General features: G+C 42.0%; 1 protein-coding gene across 2 annotated transcripts in view; it reads left to right on the forward strand.

Moving 5' to 3' along the window:
• Nucleotides 1–418: 418 nt before the first annotated feature.
• Nucleotides 419–17,809, forward strand: part of LMCD1 (LIM and cysteine rich domains 1) — a 63,499-nt gene continuing 46,108 nt past the window's right edge. For both annotated transcript variants that reach the window (XM_073351203.1, XM_073351202.1), the window contains exon 1: nucleotides 419–661. In XM_073351203.1, coding sequence (XP_073207304.1) covers nucleotides 635–661 — 27 coding nt within the window. In that variant the 5' untranslated portion in view covers nucleotides 419–634. The remainder of the gene's footprint in view (nucleotides 662–17,809) is intronic.

Genomic DNA, 17,809 nt, shown 5'->3' on the forward strand with positions numbered 1-17,809 from the left:
GATTGAAGGAGGGAAGGAGAGGGCAGAGCAGGTTTAATTTCCAGATTTAAAGGACTAAAAGTGCCCTGGATTCTCTTGTTTAAACACCCACACTCCCTTTTGCTGTGATTCTGTGAATGAGTTGGTTTCCCAAGATCGTTGCTTTCCTCCTCCCCTTCCCCCTCCTTCTTCCTTTAAAGGAAAAAGGCTACAGGGGGGGATGTGATTCAGGCTCCAGCCTCCCTGCTTGCGATTGCGCGGGGCAGATGTGCAGCAAACTCTCAACAGCTGGGTCTGGGTGCCGCCTACTCCGCCCCCTGCCCCCGCAGGGGTGAAAGTGAGAGCAAGAACCTGAGGATCGAGTCTCACTCCGGCATTGGACGGAAAAGTTGGAGCCCCGCCTCGGATTGGCTGACAGCGTTTTAGAGGGAGCTGTAGCCTCCAATTAAAGAGGCCCCGCGCAGGCAGGCTGGCTGCGGAGAGGGCTTGAGCGGCAGCCTTGTTAACCAGCTCTACTCTAGCCCACAGCCCTTTACAAACAGAGGTTGTTCACCGGCTGCTGCCAGGAGTACAGCCTGTCGCACCCTGCTGTAGGGCACCGAGAGAGCTGACACCTTGACGAAAGGGAAGGGGGAAAGAAAGGACGAGGCTTGTAATGGATCTGAGCCCAGGAGTGCAAAAGGTGAGTTGTAACTTTATTTGCACCTTCTGCTTTGTATATTCTCTCCCACTCGCCTAGCAAGGTTAGGGGTGGCTAGTATGTTCTAAAGTTTGATGTGCCTTTCCCCCTCCCCCCGTGGCTCTAGCTAAGTCAAGCCTCTAAATAGATCAGTGCAATTTCTTCCTGAACACAGACTCTCTGTGGTGTCACCTTGATCTTTCCTGTACTAATGCCAGTGGAGGTGTTAACTTACTCTCTTGGCTGGGGAGACGGTAATGTTTTTTCTAAAGGACACAGTTAATCTGCTGTCACTTTGTAGGATTTGCTTTCAGCCACCTTGTGACTCGTTCCACCATGGGTGTACTTCAGAGAGGACAATCAGAAAGGTAGCCTATGGAGTTTAACAAAGTGGTAGGTAGCCTATTTTGGTAGATCTTTAGTAACAAAACCCCCGTTTCCCTTCACCTCTTGTAACGTCTTTGGCCACTGCCAAAATGCTTGCTCAAAGTACTGGGAGCACAACTCAGGCACAAGGTAGCTAACTTCTCTCTCTCCAGGGTCTGACCCTTCACTCCCACAGTGCTGGCCTGGTGCCCAGCTCAGTGTGTGGGGTTTTTTTTTTTTTTTTTTTTAATAAATGTGCAGGTCAATAAATAAAACTGAGTGTAGTTTGTTACTCCCCTAGCTTGAAGGCAGATAACTTACCTGCACACAATGGAAAGAAGCCAGATTCTGGAAGGAATTCAGTTTTCTATTCAATGTAGTCATTTATCTCCTAAGCAGATGGAGGAATAGCCCTGGTGGGTGCAATTAATGACTCTTTCCAAATCTCTTTTTGAGCTAGTTATCTAGCAGTGAAAGGCTTGCCTGACAAAACTTGATGCCTAAATGCATGATGGGGAAAGCTGGGAATGATATCTTCTGAAAGTTGAGATTCTTTAGAAACTTTCACCTTGGGCTGTTTTACAATGAGGAGGGAGTTTAATTTTAGATTTGACTCTCTTCACTAGAGTGGAAATCCATTTAAAAATGGGTTTGGTCTTGTTCCTTTCCTTGGTAGAGTTGGATTATAGGAGGAACGCTTTTCCCCCTTATTGCCACTTCCTTAATTGTCCACACATTGTACATGCATGCAAAGATCTTCTTATTTTTTCTCCAAGGCTACAGTTACATATTCAAAAAAAAATCTTATGTGCTAGAAGTGGGAGGAGAGAGTGGAACATTTCAATTCTACATTTTTGCCCAATTTTGTGTGTAATATTTGCTCCGTGTCCAGCGTAAGGGGTTGTATGGAGCTACCCCGAAAGAAGCCTGTGATGGAGTGGTGGCTTAGAGTGGTATGCATACAAACAGGGCTTGATCCTTCAAGCTCTGAGCACATGCTTAACTTTAAGCATGTGAGTAGTCTCGTTAATTTCAATAGAACTACTCCTGCTTAATTGTAAGTAGGCGTTCTTGAGTGCTGTATTGGCTCAGGGAAAGCATGCTCAGTATTTTGCAGGATCACACTGTAGTGATCAGGATTCAGAATGGTTTCCACTACCCTTCTATGACTTATAGAAGTGAATTCTTAGTGTGATGGTATTGGACTACTTCCATCCCTTTCTGGGCCTAATCCAAAGAACACTGAAGTTGATGGGTTGTGTGGGCAATCAATTGACTTGCATGGGCTCTGGATCCAATGCATAAACAGCAGACACAGAAGGAAGGACTGTTACAAAATAAGTGTATTGTTATGTGTAATATAAAACATTATGCACTAAGTACATGGAAAAAAAATCCATAGGGAACTTTAATACAAGAATTGAATTATATAAAGCTTTTTGACAGGAAAATGTGTATCGAGAAAGTTTACTTCAGTAAACCTTCAATTGGCCAAAACCAATTACTAGTCCTTATCTATTCTAAACTGATATATATCACAGCTTTGACCATCAGCCTCTACTAGAGACTTAGATTACCTTAGAGAGACCCTTTGGGTGGGTGGAGTTTTTGTTTGTTTGAGACTGGGCAATTTTCAGTACTTTATCACCCTTACTCAGGAAGTGAAGTCCCAGGCCACTTTCAATCTTTTCTTTGAGTTAGAACAACTGAACATCATCCCACTGTGATTCCTGACTTAAAACTGAATTTAAGAGCTGTTAGTCTCCAGAGAAAAGATATATGGTGTATGTTGTCAAAGAACTGGGTACTTTTTGGCTTTATTTTCTACACCTGCATGGCAGCATAACTTGGGAAAGAAAGGAAACCACCTCCTTGAAGTGAGATCACATGCATCTCTAGGTTTCTGCATTGTCAAAATAGCACAGTTTGGATTTCTTTACAATAACAGCTTCTTACCTCACTACTTAATGGCAACAACCCTGGTAGCATGGTTCTCCCCCCCCCCCCCCCCCCCCAGGAGCTGGATGGGGGCAGCACCCACTGACTAGCATGGGTGCTGAGTCTCGGGGCCTCTGCAGATGGCTGTAGCCACCCTGGAATCTGTCAGGTTTGGTGGCAGGTCTTGAGGTGGGAGAAATGGGTGGCACCCCTACCATCCCCAGCTAAAACCTTCCATGAGCGATTCCTTGCGGAGAACAACTCCCCAAAAATCCCTCTCCTGGCTTCTAATACAGGAAACGAGGATCTGTCTCTGTGAGACTGACATGGCTCCCTCTATTTGGAGTAGTGATGAGCAGCAGTGGCACCATTGAGACCAATGGCAGGGATCTCTCCCCAAAAAGCACTGTGCAACCTGTTTCCCCCCACCCCTGCACCTCCTTTCCCTCTGAGCTTGGGACCCAGCCCTGCTTTCTCACTGCCCTACCTACTCCCGCTGGTGCAATGTGACCCCATGGGTGCACAGTACTGTGCTCTCCTGAGCTCCGGGACTATGGCCGTGACAGGCCATTGCACCAAGCTCCTGGGGAGAGGCAGCTCTTTTGGTTTGCCCTCTGTAAACCCTCCCAAAGACCAGTCACAGTCTAGCCCGGAACATCTAACTGATCTGTGCTGTCTTCTCCCTCCCATCCTCATCCTCTTCCTCTCCCCCTCCAACTCTGCTGCTGTCTGTCCTCCATGTGGTCATCAACTCCCCATCTTTCATTCCCTCCTGATGCATGTTGGAATGCTGCCTGGCTGAGATGACTGTCATTGGCATTGCTAGTCTAGTGACACTGGTTCCACTCACTGTACAGCACACTTATTTATATATATATATATATATATATATATTTTTAAAAGCCCCTTATTGCCAGAATGTCATTGGGCCATTGCTTCCACATGGGGTGCAGTCCCACAGCCTGAAACGATCCCTAGCAGAAACCACACAATGACAGCAAAACCTGAAGTATATGGGGCAAAAAATTTAGCGGTAGCTTTTGATCATCCAAGAATACTTCCTCTGATGCCCAGAAATGAGCCTTTCTTAGGGAAGGCCAGAAGACGAAGCTCACTCTTTGGCTGCATCTACGCTACAAGCTGAGGATGCGATTCCCAGCTCATGTAGCCATACTTGCATTAGCTCTCCTCTGAGATAGCATGCTGAAAATCATAGTGCAGCTGTGGTTGCCCACGTAGCAGTGTCGCATGGTACAAGTCCCAAGTATCTACCCCTGAGGTATGGTGCATTTGTACTCGGGGTGGCTAGTCCAAAAAAAGTTTGAGATGTTTTGAAACCTTTCCTGGGGCAGAAAATCTGTTTTCCAGCCAGCTCTAGCTACTCTTCCCTCATGCTGCAACTCATGATGTGGATACCGTATGCAGGAGAACAAGGGGACTACTTATCTCCCCTATCTGCCCAGTGTGAGTATATACTATGAGTGACAATCTCTGCACTAGGCTGTTTTTGCCCAGAAGTTCCTCATATGTGATTTGAGAACGGACAATGATGCTGCACAGCTGTGGATCACAGAGGGGATATTTTGCACTCTGGATGCAGAAACTTGTCAGAGTCTTTCCAAAAGATAAAGCTTTATACAGAGCTGTCATTGCTGAAAGAAGATATCATCAGCAACTTTGGACTTCATTTAAATGTGTGACAAGCATTGCATGAGTATCTGCTCTGCATTACAGGGATGTGGTGTCATGTTCACATGTCTTTGCACAGTTGCATCTGAAGGGTCAAAATAGGGCTAAAACTCCCTGAATCCACGGACCCAATGATCTATCTCCTTATCTTCTGTAATTGTTCTGATAAGTTGTCTGTCTCCTATCACCTGAATTGGAACCAAACACAACAGTAAAAGGAAAAAAGCCCCAGCTAGTTCACACTTAAAGGGAAATGCAGTTACATAATACCAAAAAAATTATCTTGCATCAATCTGTCCAAATAATAGAATATGTTCAAAGGCACACGAATGTCTTTGGATTAGACAGTCGTTTAATTTCCTGAATTGTGAGAAGGGCACTTTTTCTGGGCACAGGGTGAGCTACTGTCAACTATTAATTTGGCTCGGCAGTCTCACACTGCCAGTCTGAGCAAGTCTACGAATGGGAGTCTGGAATTCTTTAGGGCTTGTTACAGGGCCTTGAAAATTTGATTTTTTTTTCTTTTTTTCTTCAATCATTGTTGGGTTTAGTTATTGCTGATGTCTCGCCCAGTGTATTATGGGACTGCTCCTCTAAGGAAATTAAAACAAGGTGAGGGGAAATCCTTCTGCTTGGAGGATCGGTGGTTTAGCTTAAATTTTGAAAAGATTTTTTAACTCAAAACAAAGATGTTTTGCAGTTTACTGGAAATATTTGAATGAGCACAGAGAACCCTGGGCTGCTGCCCCTGAATTCAAACTCTAATTTGATCAGGAAAAGGAAATAAAAACTGCGCTCAAAGTGAAGCGGAAGAGTTTTGTTTGAGGTGATTCAAATGTGTGGGTGTGTTTTTTTGTTTTTTGTTTTTTGTTTTCTTTTAAAGCAGGGGATGTCCATAGCTAAATGAAAGCTGTGCTGCCCAAAGTGGGCGAGCTAGAGAGAACATAGGAGCATAAGCATTTGCCATAGTGGATCTGATCATTGGTCTGTCATGTCTGGAATTCTGGATGGACAACCTAATGCTTTGGAAAGTGACAAAAAAACTCCATAATAAATCACCAGCAACCCTGCAGTAGTCAGCATATGCCTTGGGGCCAGAGATTTTATTTATATCTGACTATGTCTAATGATATAGAAGTGAATGAGAGCTTTGTTTCATTTGATACTGCAGAATTTGGCTCACTGTTATAAGCCATAAAATTACCCGGAACCTTTTAAAATCCTGCAACTTTTTTGGTCTCTGTCTTAATGCAGTATTGTGAGACCTTTAAATTGCTATATCGCTTATTTAAGTCAGTCAGGAGCTTTAAGCTAAATCCACAAAGTGATCTTCTTTTTTTTGCTGTGCATGGTGGGTCTCCTACAACTGTCCAACCAGCCATTTGAGGTCCCTTTATAACATCACAACACAGAGATGTATTTATAGTGAAGCAGTCATGCTTCTTATCAAAGACTAAGACTTAAGAGAGATTGAGTAAGGATAACAGGAAAAGAAATGGTTACATAACAAGTATAACTCCTTGGAGTCTAAACTTAACTTTAACAGGCTAAAATCCTTATATGAAGTAGTTTCTCACCTAAAACAATCTCCCAGCATCCCCAACTCCCGGGGCTGGGATCCACAGATGCAAAAAGCTCTGTTCCTTTTTACTCTCCGATGGAGAACAGGGTGTTGCCTTATAACTGCAGGACAAATCCAAAAAACTTTTGAAGTGCATCTCTAGACATGGCTCTTTTTTTCCTGTTGACTTCCTATCCCTCCACTGATTGCTTGTAAATGGGGCTTTGCAGTGTTTTGGCTCACCATGCTTACTCTACACGTGAACCTAGACAGACTGGAGAATATATACATATATATCCCTTTGTCTGGCAACACCAGTTTTTCACCTGTGTTGGGTGGTAATGCTTGATACTAACTATAACTTATTTAGTCATAACTTGTGAAATATATGGATGATTAAAAATAATATTAACTACCAGCAAGATCCTGGCTTTCATTTAAGATCTCATACGACATTCTTTACAGATAAATACTATGACGGCAATTTGTTGTGTGCAGTGAGTTTGTCAGGGTACTGTTACAGAACAGCAAACACTTTGCCAGTTGGCACTGACAAGGTCTGAGTGACATGCATATTTACTAGGACTGCACATGTAAACTATAGTGACACTGCATGCAAAAGGATTTCATTAGTTATTTGCATATGCAAGTGCTTATTTGTGTGAACAATAACTGTACAACCAATTGCATGTCTACACTGTCAGAAAATCTGACCAAAATATTTTCTACGCTTAACCTGGAAGGAAAAAGTACTCCTTGTCTTTCTCAGTATTCACAATTGCTGGTTGTGGATCACATTAGCAAAAGTTCAGAGTTCCGTGTTGGAACCTTGTTAGTTATTTTACACGGTTCAGCTAATGCAGACCCTACTCTTAACTGGAAAGCCAAAAGGCATTCCTTCTTTGTGTAGCTCCAGTAGATCTCAATGGTGTTATGTAATGTACTACCCAAGAAAACTGGAGACACATTGCCATCTGTGGTCATATTTAAAAGTTGGTCCATAGTTGTCATATCTGCATGACTTGAATCAGTATGTACCCCAATGAGAGCAATCCTCCTCCTGTTGGAGTGGGATGACTAATAGCACTGCATTAGTTGCAAAGGAAAACATTCATCTTACTGTAGACACTTGTTTGTCTCTACTAACAAGTATTTCTGTGTACTGAATCATAAAGTTGTCAACACAGTCTGACCTCAGTGCAGGAGGATTGGGAGTTCTGCCCACACCCATGCCTTTCTTTCTCTTAGACCTAGACTGTTAAGGCACTGATGTTGTCATATTTTGTCAACTGTCATGTGAAGAGGGGGCGGGGGACAATATTTTTGCCTTTCCCTCATCCTGACTAAAACAGCCTTGAATGAGACCAAACACAAATTGCTATGAAACTTCAGCCAGTAGCTCACTGTGAAGAATGTGTGGGTGAAGAGCTTGTGTGTTTGGGCTCTATCCAGACTTTGGGGCCAGATCTGGCTTACCTTATGGTTCAGGCACTTCAGAAATATTCTTCCTGTAGAAGGAATTTGAGAGTCCCTTTTTTATAGGAAGTAAATAGGGAGGGGGTCTGAAGTGCCAAGAATGTAGGTATTGTTTCATTCAAAATTAGGAGTTCAGTGGAGCTGTTCTGAGACTATCTAGCCACTACAGTCAATATTTTAAGGGCTGTTTCCGTCCACACTCCCAGGACATTCTCACCATACCTGACCCTGGCTACAAATTCTTTAACTCTGTCAGTCCAGTTACAGATACTCTGAATAGTTTCTCTTGTCCTTAGTCTTATTATAGACCCTCCCCTTATCACCATCACCACCACCACACCTCTTCAGTGTCCCATTCTCTTCTGTTCAGTCACAGGCACAAGTGTAGAATCTCCAAACCCTCCCCCTCTTCAGTCCTTGGCCCACCACACAATAAAGTGCAAGGGTCTGTACTTTTTTTTTTTTTTTTAAAAAGAGTACTGAGATAAATGAAATTAGTAACAGTTTTGGAGATTGGGAACTGCTGCCTGAAAAGCCATGATAGGTTTTTTTAGGCCAAGATTTTTAAAGTGTTAATCATCACCCAGTGTTGCAGCATCTGACTTATTTTTTGGGAGTTTAAATTCCATCCACATTTGATTATATTTAGACTCTGAAGTACCCTAAATCTCTCTTGAAAATGAGCTTTAGATTCCTAAATCAGATGCTGCAATGCTGAGTGCAGCAATGCCTAAAGATGTCTAAAATCTAGGCCTTAATGTTTAGCAGCTCCTTCAGGAAGAGTATTTTAAAACCAGCTAAGAACTGAATCCTCTGAATCGGTCAGAAGAAAGGAGAGGGGAAAACCCCTGTCCCCACTACTGGTGTGCAGTACCCATGTAACATTGCTCACATTACTGTACATTCTCTACTTTCTAGAAAGTAAAGACTCCATCCAATGTTTGGAGGGTGTGTCAAATAGCTCACCATCGGTTCCAAGGTGAGATGAGTACAAATAATTAGGGCCACAGGCTCTTTAATAAGGATAGCAAATGAGCTGTTTGAAAGAAATGAGCCTTTCTGAAAAAGCGGACTTAATTAGTAGGATCCAGAATTTAACATTTGTGTAAAATCCATGTGTAAGTGAGAAAATCCAGGCTGTAGCAGTTGTTAGGCCCTCAGGGATGCCCAGGGGGCATATTAATAACACTCCCCATTTCCTTCCCCTCTTTCATGCACCCGTGAACATACCAGCTAAGCTTTTTAGGAGCCTTGCAGGGATGCTGCCCAGTCTCTGCTGGGGGCACAAGATTGAAAGCCTCACAAAAAGGGAAGAGGAAGAGTGAACATAACAAGCAGCTCCCTATGTGCTTTTATTTAGCAGCTAGACCTAGCACAAGTGTGTTTATATGTATACAGACACCAGCCAGAACAGAAGCAGAATAATAACCCAAGACAAGCCATAGCAGCCCAGTTCCAAATCAGATTTTGATTCCCCATGGGATCTTCATGGACTTGATCTTTCCCTTCTAAAAGGCATGGCAAAACTCCCATTGATTTCAGTGGAAGCAAGATCCAGTTCTATATTATTCTTTCAAAACTTCACTAATACTTGATGCAATCCACTAAAACTATGGGCAAGTTCCCCAAGATTTGCTCAAGCCCTGGCAAAGTGCTCCTGACATGGAAAATCTGTTGGGGGGAGAGAGTTCATGACAGTAGAGAATATCTTCCAATCACTGGGAGTGTGTAGGGGAGCAGAGCTAGCCAAATAGTTTGCACCAGTGGCCAAGCTGGTTCTACAACCAGGGCAATGTTTGATGCAGCGCATCCATTCTGCAGCCTCAGCCCATGAGATTTCTATGGATTGCCAGCCATAAGCTGATTTAAAGCTGCTGTCCTCTCTTCAGGAGGAACCCTGAGTAAGGATAGGTGGTAGAGGTACCTTCCTCATAGAGATTTTTTTTTATTGGCTGGGGCTCCATAGAGGTGTCATGCATGTGTCCCCTGCAGCAAAAGGGGCGTGGCTGGTATAGGGGAGTGTAACTTAAATGACCTTGTGCCAGCTTCATTTTGACTTTTGGCTTTGAACTATATAAAATGTATTCATTTGTGGAACAAGTCATTTGACTTAATGTTGTCTCACTAAAAGCCAAAAATTACATACTGTAGTCTGGAATAGTTGAATATAACAATAAAATATTAATGAGCCTGAACTATTGTTTGCAGCTTTGTAAAAGCATTAGCTTTTCTCCTCTGGAGTCCCTTTGCTTAGGTTACAAATGGACATAGGTCTGATGTTCACATGCCTTGGGTCTAATCATAAATGTGTTTAGGTGACAAGCTTCCATTGGAATAAATGCCATTTAGGTGCCTAAAAACCTTTGAGGATTTGGATCTTCCTCCTTTTTAGACAAATATCCACATCTAAAATTGTCATGATTGTTTTAGTCTTGGGCCTGCAATATATAAACAGTCCTACGGTGGTGTGAATTTGGAGTGAGGTCCATTGGCAGAGCTATGAAGAGAAGCTGTGATCGCAGTTAGCTCGTGATGGGTCGGTTCCTTCAAGGTGATGAGTAGTCTCAACTCTTATTGACTGTAATGGACTGAGGATCAGACCATGTGTTATGTAACTCTGTTCTGGTATGGACAGAGTCCATGGTAGTGATTTCAACGTAAGACACACAGGGTATGTCTACACAGGTATAAAAAACCTGCAACTGGCCTGGGTCAGCTGGCTTGGACTGCAGGGCTAAAAATTGCTGTGTAGATGTTTGGGCTCAGGCTGTGACCTTGTGAGGGTGGAGGAGCCCCACTTTGCCTTGAATGGTACCTTCGTCTATGTGCTAACTACTTACGCTAAACTTATGGCTAGAACAACATAAGAGCCATACGGGGTCAGACCAATGGTCCATCTAGCCCAGTAGCCTGTCTTCTAACAAAGGCCAATGCCAGGTGCTTCAAAGGGAATGAGCAGAACAGGTAATCACCAAGTGAGCCATCCCCTGTGGCCTATTCCCAGCCTCTGGCAAACAGAGGCTAGGGACACCTTCCCTGGCTAATAGCCCTTGAACAATGCTGCATACATTTGATTATGTAATCATTCTTGAGGTTAAAGCATCCTTTATAATCCTATATTTGCAAAGCAAGGACCCAAGCCTGCAGTCCTGTGCAGAAACTCTGCCCTTTTGAAATCCATGGGAGCTATGAATACTCATCACAGGTCAATCAAGCCACTTAGTTAGGTAACGTTAAGTTCCTGAGGCAAAAATATTCACACTTAAGTCTTTAAATACATTTTCCAATCACTTCTTCTAAAAGCTCCCCAGATTTGCATTTAAGGTTTTGTAAAGAAACCAAAGTTTCAACACCTATTTTGAAACTCTTAGGTCTCTACCGGTGAGTTTATAATATCCAAGGACAGGCTTTCTCCATGTGAGTTTTCTGATGGTGCCTACTTCCATTTGAGCTGTAAATACTGTGGGAACAGGGAATGTGATCTGTTACCATGCTCGAACCAATAGGAGTCACGTGTTCTCTCACAGCTTTCCTTTGTGGCCTTTGGTGAGCCATGGGGAAGTTAAATGGCTTGCAATTTCCCCATCTATCAACTGAGGACAAGGGTGCTCGGGGGGGGGGGGGGCGGGTTGTGAGGCTCTTTGGATGGAAAGTACAACAGAAGTGCAAAATATTAGTAGATTATTACCATGCTTGTGGTATTTCAACACTTCTGCTTCCAGTGGGAAGCAGAAAGCTCAGAGGAGGCACACTTAACTGAAATATAGTACATATCTGAACGTTTTGGAACTTATAAGGGCTGGTATTTAGTTCAAATTTGGGCAGCTTCACACCCCCAAACTTCAATTTTTTTAGAATTCAGACCAAGTTTTCAAAGCTCCAGTTTCATATTGGTGGAAAAATCTGTTCACCTTATTTTTTTTAAAAAAGCCTGTCCTTTCTTTATCATGAATTCACACTCTGTTAGAGAAAGGAATGCTGGCTGCCAAGTATGTGCTCTTGGACGAGAAAGATATTTGCAGAGTCTCTAGCTCGATTATATCTTTGTCGTACTGGAGGTTGAAATTTGGCACCTCTGCTGAAATAGTTTCCTTCAGTATCAATGCCTTTCCCTGTGCTTTATATATTGCCAAAACAAAAGGCATTGTTTTTAGGATAAACTTCCCACACTCTGAAGTACAATGTCAGTTAGTACTCCCAGCATTCCAAATGGCACCAATTCATTCCACATCTTGTATCCAAATACTCTCTATTGGATTAGTTTAATTCAGACCTTAAAAGTGACTTTTTTCTTCAAAGTGTAATAGCATGAGTATCTGCACTTAACCTAATTTGTTACCACAGCAAGTCTTGTCAAGATCGTGCATATGATGGACCCTGCTCCCATGCAAATGATAAGAAAAGAAGTCTCAACAGTCCTTCTTTTTCCCTAGACAAAGAAATGCAGGTGTTGATAAATCTCACACCTGACAATTTTTTGTCACTTTTTAGTGAATTCAATGCTGGGGAGAGGTGCTGGATTGACAGCCCTACATGATGAGGTTCTCTCTATTTGCAGAACTTCGCCACATTAATGTTTTGACACAAAGCTGAAGCTACAATCTCCAAGGGGTGGAGGATTGTTCAGTTGCCATTTTAACCTCTGCTGAGACATCCAATTGCCCTGTTGGCAGATTGTTGTGATATGCCATGCTTTCCACTGGAAACTGGATAGTGAATCCATAGATGAGTAATGGACATGGTCAAGGAGCTCCTTCCAAAAGTCACTAAGGACAAGCTTCTCCACAGCATTGTAGCAATGTGAATTGTCCATCCTGAATGTTGTCCTCTCTAAGAGACTAGGCCTCTCACAGTTGCCTTGTGTGACAAGACATTAGGTTGCTTGTCAAAGTACCAAGTTGGCCTCACCTAGAGGGTACTTGACAGGACACAGGCATTGCATAGTTCTGGACTCCTCAATTGTAAGGAGAAAACGAGCATATACTACTACTAAAGAGAGAAACTGCTTGGCAAGGTTAATATTCCTATGCCTCAACTGTAGGACCCTTGCTGTGTTACGTCATTCCTTTTGTACTTCATTAACACACGCTTGTCATGAACACACAACAGCAGCATAACTGTAAGCAACTCTGGAGCAAATAAACAGGTTTCATCTTGTGAACTGGTCCAACTGGCTTCATCTTTGAACTTCAACCATCCAATAACCTCTATATTGAAATTTTTGTATATTTTTCTCAATGCAACTGCAGCAGCATCAAGACACAAGACCAAATGTTTAGACCCATTAAAGTCAATAGGGAATTTTGCCATTGACTTGAATATAGCCTACATATGTACAGTAATCATCCAAGCCCTACATCATTGCTTCTCCATTCTGCTTGTTGAATGCAAGAAGCAAATGTTTTGCTTAATTGTGGAACAGTAAAACCAGAGAGAGCTTTTTGCATAAAAGGCATGGTGAACATCAATTCCAGAGCACAAAGTGAATCAAAACAACTCAAATTGGCTCTGACTTTAACTTCCCTACTCTCTGTATAACAGTCACTTATACCAACCAAGATTTGTTTATTACAGGGCTAAATCAGACCCAAGGAGGAAAAATGTTTGTATATTTATAATTTTAGTTAAAATAAGGTTTTTATATTTTTGAGCACACGATTCTTTTTGATCACATAATTTTTGTTTTTAATATTCAGTTACATCAACCTATATCCACTGAGGATCTAGCATATAGATCCTAAGTACTGTGCCAAAGTTTCTTCAAAGAACTCTTATCTCTTCCCTCTTCCTCCCCGGTCACTTCTATCAACATTCATGGTGTCAGGTAATCCTGTTTTACTAGGGAAACACATCGGACTGGTGCATATTAAGCATTGTGGTTTCTGAAGAACTGATCTATAAGAGTTGTTAGAACTTTTCAGTGCTCTGTCTTTGAGAGGATACCTTTTCTTCAAGGAGTTTGTCGAAAGGTCTTAAAAGAAAGCGTCGTCTTATGTTGCCGAAGTGAAGTGAATCCCTAAACCAAACTATGAGTTCATGATACTCCAGGCCAGGTTCCTGCTGCCTATGGTGTGGGCTGATGGGGATCTTTGTTCTGCATGTGACTTTTAGGCAGATAATACATACATACCACCTACAAGGTTGCACAATACTTTCCACAATAAGACCCTCTCCAGCTGTTCATAACTTTGCTAAACTTTACTTTAGCAATTTTCCATGCTGGATGTCTGCCTCAGGCTAACCTGGGATGGGGGGGTGTTGGGTGTTTTGGCTTTTTTTTTTTTTTTGGTATGAATGAGGCAGGGGTCCTGTATTAAGGTGATCATTTTAGAGTGATCATAATGCCCAAGGAGCTCAGCCAACCTTTAATGCGATCACTACCTAAATTTGACTGCTTGACATTAAAAACTTAATGTTCCTCTAACATAGGTTTTCATGTAATTTAATATAATTCCTGGCATTCACCAAAACATGTACCTTGTCCTGTATTTGGTGATGTCAAGTTGTTATAAATATAGGTCCTGATTCTTCAAACACTTTACTCACATCGTTCATTCTGTATCCCTGAACAGTCCCATTGACTTAATTTTGGCCACTCAGAATTCATAAAACTAAGCATGCATGTAAGTCTCTACAGGGTTATGGCTCCAAGATGTGTACACCCTTACCACAGTTCCATGTACCAATGGACCTATGCATTAAATAGCAAGTTTAGCCACAAAATTCAGCTTTTTGTGTGTGCAATTGCCAAATGTGAAACGCAACTGGAATATACTGAATTGCTAATAGCACATGCAATCCAACATATACGTTTCTGAAAATCAGACCCTCAGTGCCTTTGCAGCACCTTATTAATTTAAGCACCAGCAAGAAATTGGATTTTTATTTATTTATTTTAATCCGCCATGCAAGGTCCCCGAATCTACTTTCAGTACAGCACAGATTTAATGGGTAATAACTCAAGTCTTCCTCTCTTGGGAGTCACCCTTAATCTTAATTTACATAGCAGGTTATGATTGCTCTATAAATGTCCAGCATATGCATGTTCTAAGGCATTAATTAGCCTATATACTCTAAAATTATTTCAGTAAATCTGTCATCTTCACTAAAGATGCTTCCTTTTGGAAGACCTTGTGATAGGCATGGAAGCTTAGTGGTTTTTTGATTTGGTTTGGGTTTTTTTGTGTGTGTTTTTTGTTAAAGCAAATTTTAGAGAACTTCCCTACATTTTAAATAAGGGGAAGTGTGTGTAAATTGTAGTGCATTAACTGTAGGTTTGTGTTTAAATGAGGCGCCCGTCTCTTCCCCCCCCTCCCCCCTCCAAAAAAAACAAACCCTCCCTTCACATTTAGGCACTGAATGAAGGACTAGATTCTCAAATGCTGCACACCCAGCATCTTCCATTGTGACTGCCCATATTTTTCCATACTTCTGAAATTCTGGCCACTTAGTTAGGTACCTAACTAGGAGACCAGATTTTCTGAAAATCTGGCCTCAACTATGGGTGCTGACTGAATTCCACATCTCTAAAGTGTGGTTCATGATACTTCTCTTCCTCAAAATGATTTTAGGGGTAAAATAAATGAGACCCAGAAAAGCCAAACAATACATAGAAACTACAAAAGATCACCTTTGGACATGCACCCACAAATTTGGATGCTTACCAGAATTACTTGGAAGCCTCCATGAGGGAGAGTCTGAGTTCTGGTACTTAGTCTCCATGTTTTTTGCCAAAATTAGACTGACTTTTCTCATAGTATATCAGAATTTCTGCCCAGAATGGGGAAACGAAGTGACAAGAACATATTGAACCTCACATATATTTGGGTTAGGTTTGTTTCTAGTTTTGGGGTGAAATTTTTGAGCCCATTCTTATCCACAGTGGATCACCCATTCCCATCTGAAACACCAAGGATATATCTACTTCCTTGTTCTTAAACCCAAGAGAAGGCATATAATCTATTCTGAGGATCCAGCTGCTATCAAAAGTCCTAACTGAAGTGGGAGAAAGAACTTCTAACTGAAACACAATTCCCCTATTGCTGTACTAACTGGATCTGCCTTGGTAGGAGCAATGTCCTGACTTTCATTGAATTTAGGGCAGGTCTTGTATACCTTACATCTTCCTCAATGAATCCTGCCAGTTCCTATTGCATTTATTAATAGAACTGAATGAGTGTGATGTACTTTGCTTTGTTCAAAAGTGAACCAGTTTCAAAGGATGACATTTTACACAATTGTAAAGTCCAGTCACTTTCAGTCTAGTGCAGCCTGTATACACAGGGCTACTGCAGCTGCTTTTGATTCAGCTGTATGTAAACACTATCAGCAGAAAGGCAGACATGTTTCCTTTTCTCTACAGTCATAATCATCACTATGCCAGCTGAACTATAAACAAGCATGAACACATTTATGAGCTTTGTCCTAGAATGTCTCGAAGATTTTGAGATCAGAAGATGGGTGGGCATGATGACCCTTGTGGGAATTCCAGAAACGTTGATCACTTCTCCAAAACTGGATATGAAACACAGGAGAGGAACGATAAGAATCCCAAAGATGTGGAACTGAGTTCCATGCCAATAATCACCCCCCTCCCCACCATTCTTTTTTTTTAGGAGCTGTGGAACCTTCATTATTTCGGGTAGATCTAAGTTTGTTTTTTTTTTTCACTGAGACTCCAGCAGGAATGGAGCTGCAGACTTGTCATACCTTGATAACGTCCTTCTCCTAACAGCTTTTTTCTTTTTCCTCTCCTCTTCCTGGAAGCCTCTCTAATCACTGATGCTACATACAGGGACGTTGGCAGAGAAGAGTGCTGCAGCCTCTGGCCTTGGTCAAAGGACTCAGCGAAAGTCAAACTCTAGAGTGAGCTACTGTTTACAACCGCTTCAAATAAACTAAGAGGGATGTTGTTCACTTTTTAAGCTTCCCTGGAGATGTGGGTGCAGTGTACAGTTGTTTCCAAATCTAGATGGATCGCAAAGGTCAATACAGAATAAATATAACAAACCAAAGGAAACACAAATATTCATACCGCTGGGCCTGCTGAATGCAGCGAAGAAAGCCTTTGTCCATATATTGAGTATTTAATTCTCCTGTCCTCCAACATAGTGCATCTTGGGGGGGGCGGGGGGGAAGGGTGTGTGTGTATATATGTGTGTGTGTGTGTGTATATATATATATATATATATATATATATACACAATCTCACTGTTCAGCTTGTCTTGGCTTTGTTTCCCTCCTTCAGCCTCTGTGATTTCTTTCCTGGAGCTTATGTTCAGATCATGCAGCTGCTTATACAGATTATACTGCAGATACCTGTGCGCTCTCTCACTTAAACTTCCCACCCTGCCATGATATGAAACCTCTTAAGGAGACTTGCTGAGTTAGGCATCCTTTTCCTACCAGTCCTAGTTCTCTAACGTGTGCAAATAAACCTTAATCTAAGGAGCACAACCCAGTTAAGCAATTGCAATAAGTAATTAAACTCATAAACATGCTGCATGGAATGTCCCAAACCATCTAAACATTATATGCATGAATTCTTAGTGTTTTCTTGCCCGTGGGAGTCCTTTCAAAGCTGGAATTGTTAATGTCTGAAATTCTGTGCAGGCTGGAGGAGCCCCACCCATAACATTCTTGCTCTGCCTTACGGGCATTTAACCCCAGCTTTCAGGCTGGGCTGGTAAGTGCCCAAAACGTTCTTGAATGCAGGACTTCTTAAACTATACCAAAGAACTAGAATTAAGTAATCTTTAGGTCATTGTTTTGGAACAGATTCCTCTTCCTCAACAATCTTCCCATAAGACAAGCTAGAATTTGACTTTGGAAAACTTTAATGCTAAAGGGATGGGCTCAAACCTCAGTTACTCAGTGAATTCAAATCCACTCTCTGAAGTTGCTTCAGTGATACAGGTCTCTGTGGCTGTCTGTTGTGATGTGTGGAGAGGTTTTTTTTGTTTTTGTTCTCCCAATTAAAGCCTGTACTGAAACATAACCACCTCAAGGTATTATTTGGATGCTTCACTGTTTGTGCATAGTGTGTTTGCATAACATTTCTGTTTGGAGAGTAAAAATTCAATACACTCCTTGAGAATGCAGAGGCCTCATATAGGTAAGTG

Source organism: Lepidochelys kempii, chromosome 7 (assembly GCF_965140285.1).
Source record: "Lepidochelys kempii isolate rLepKem1 chromosome 7, rLepKem1.hap1, whole genome shotgun sequence".
Taxonomy (NCBI): Eukaryota; Metazoa; Chordata; order Testudines; family Cheloniidae; genus Lepidochelys; species Lepidochelys kempii.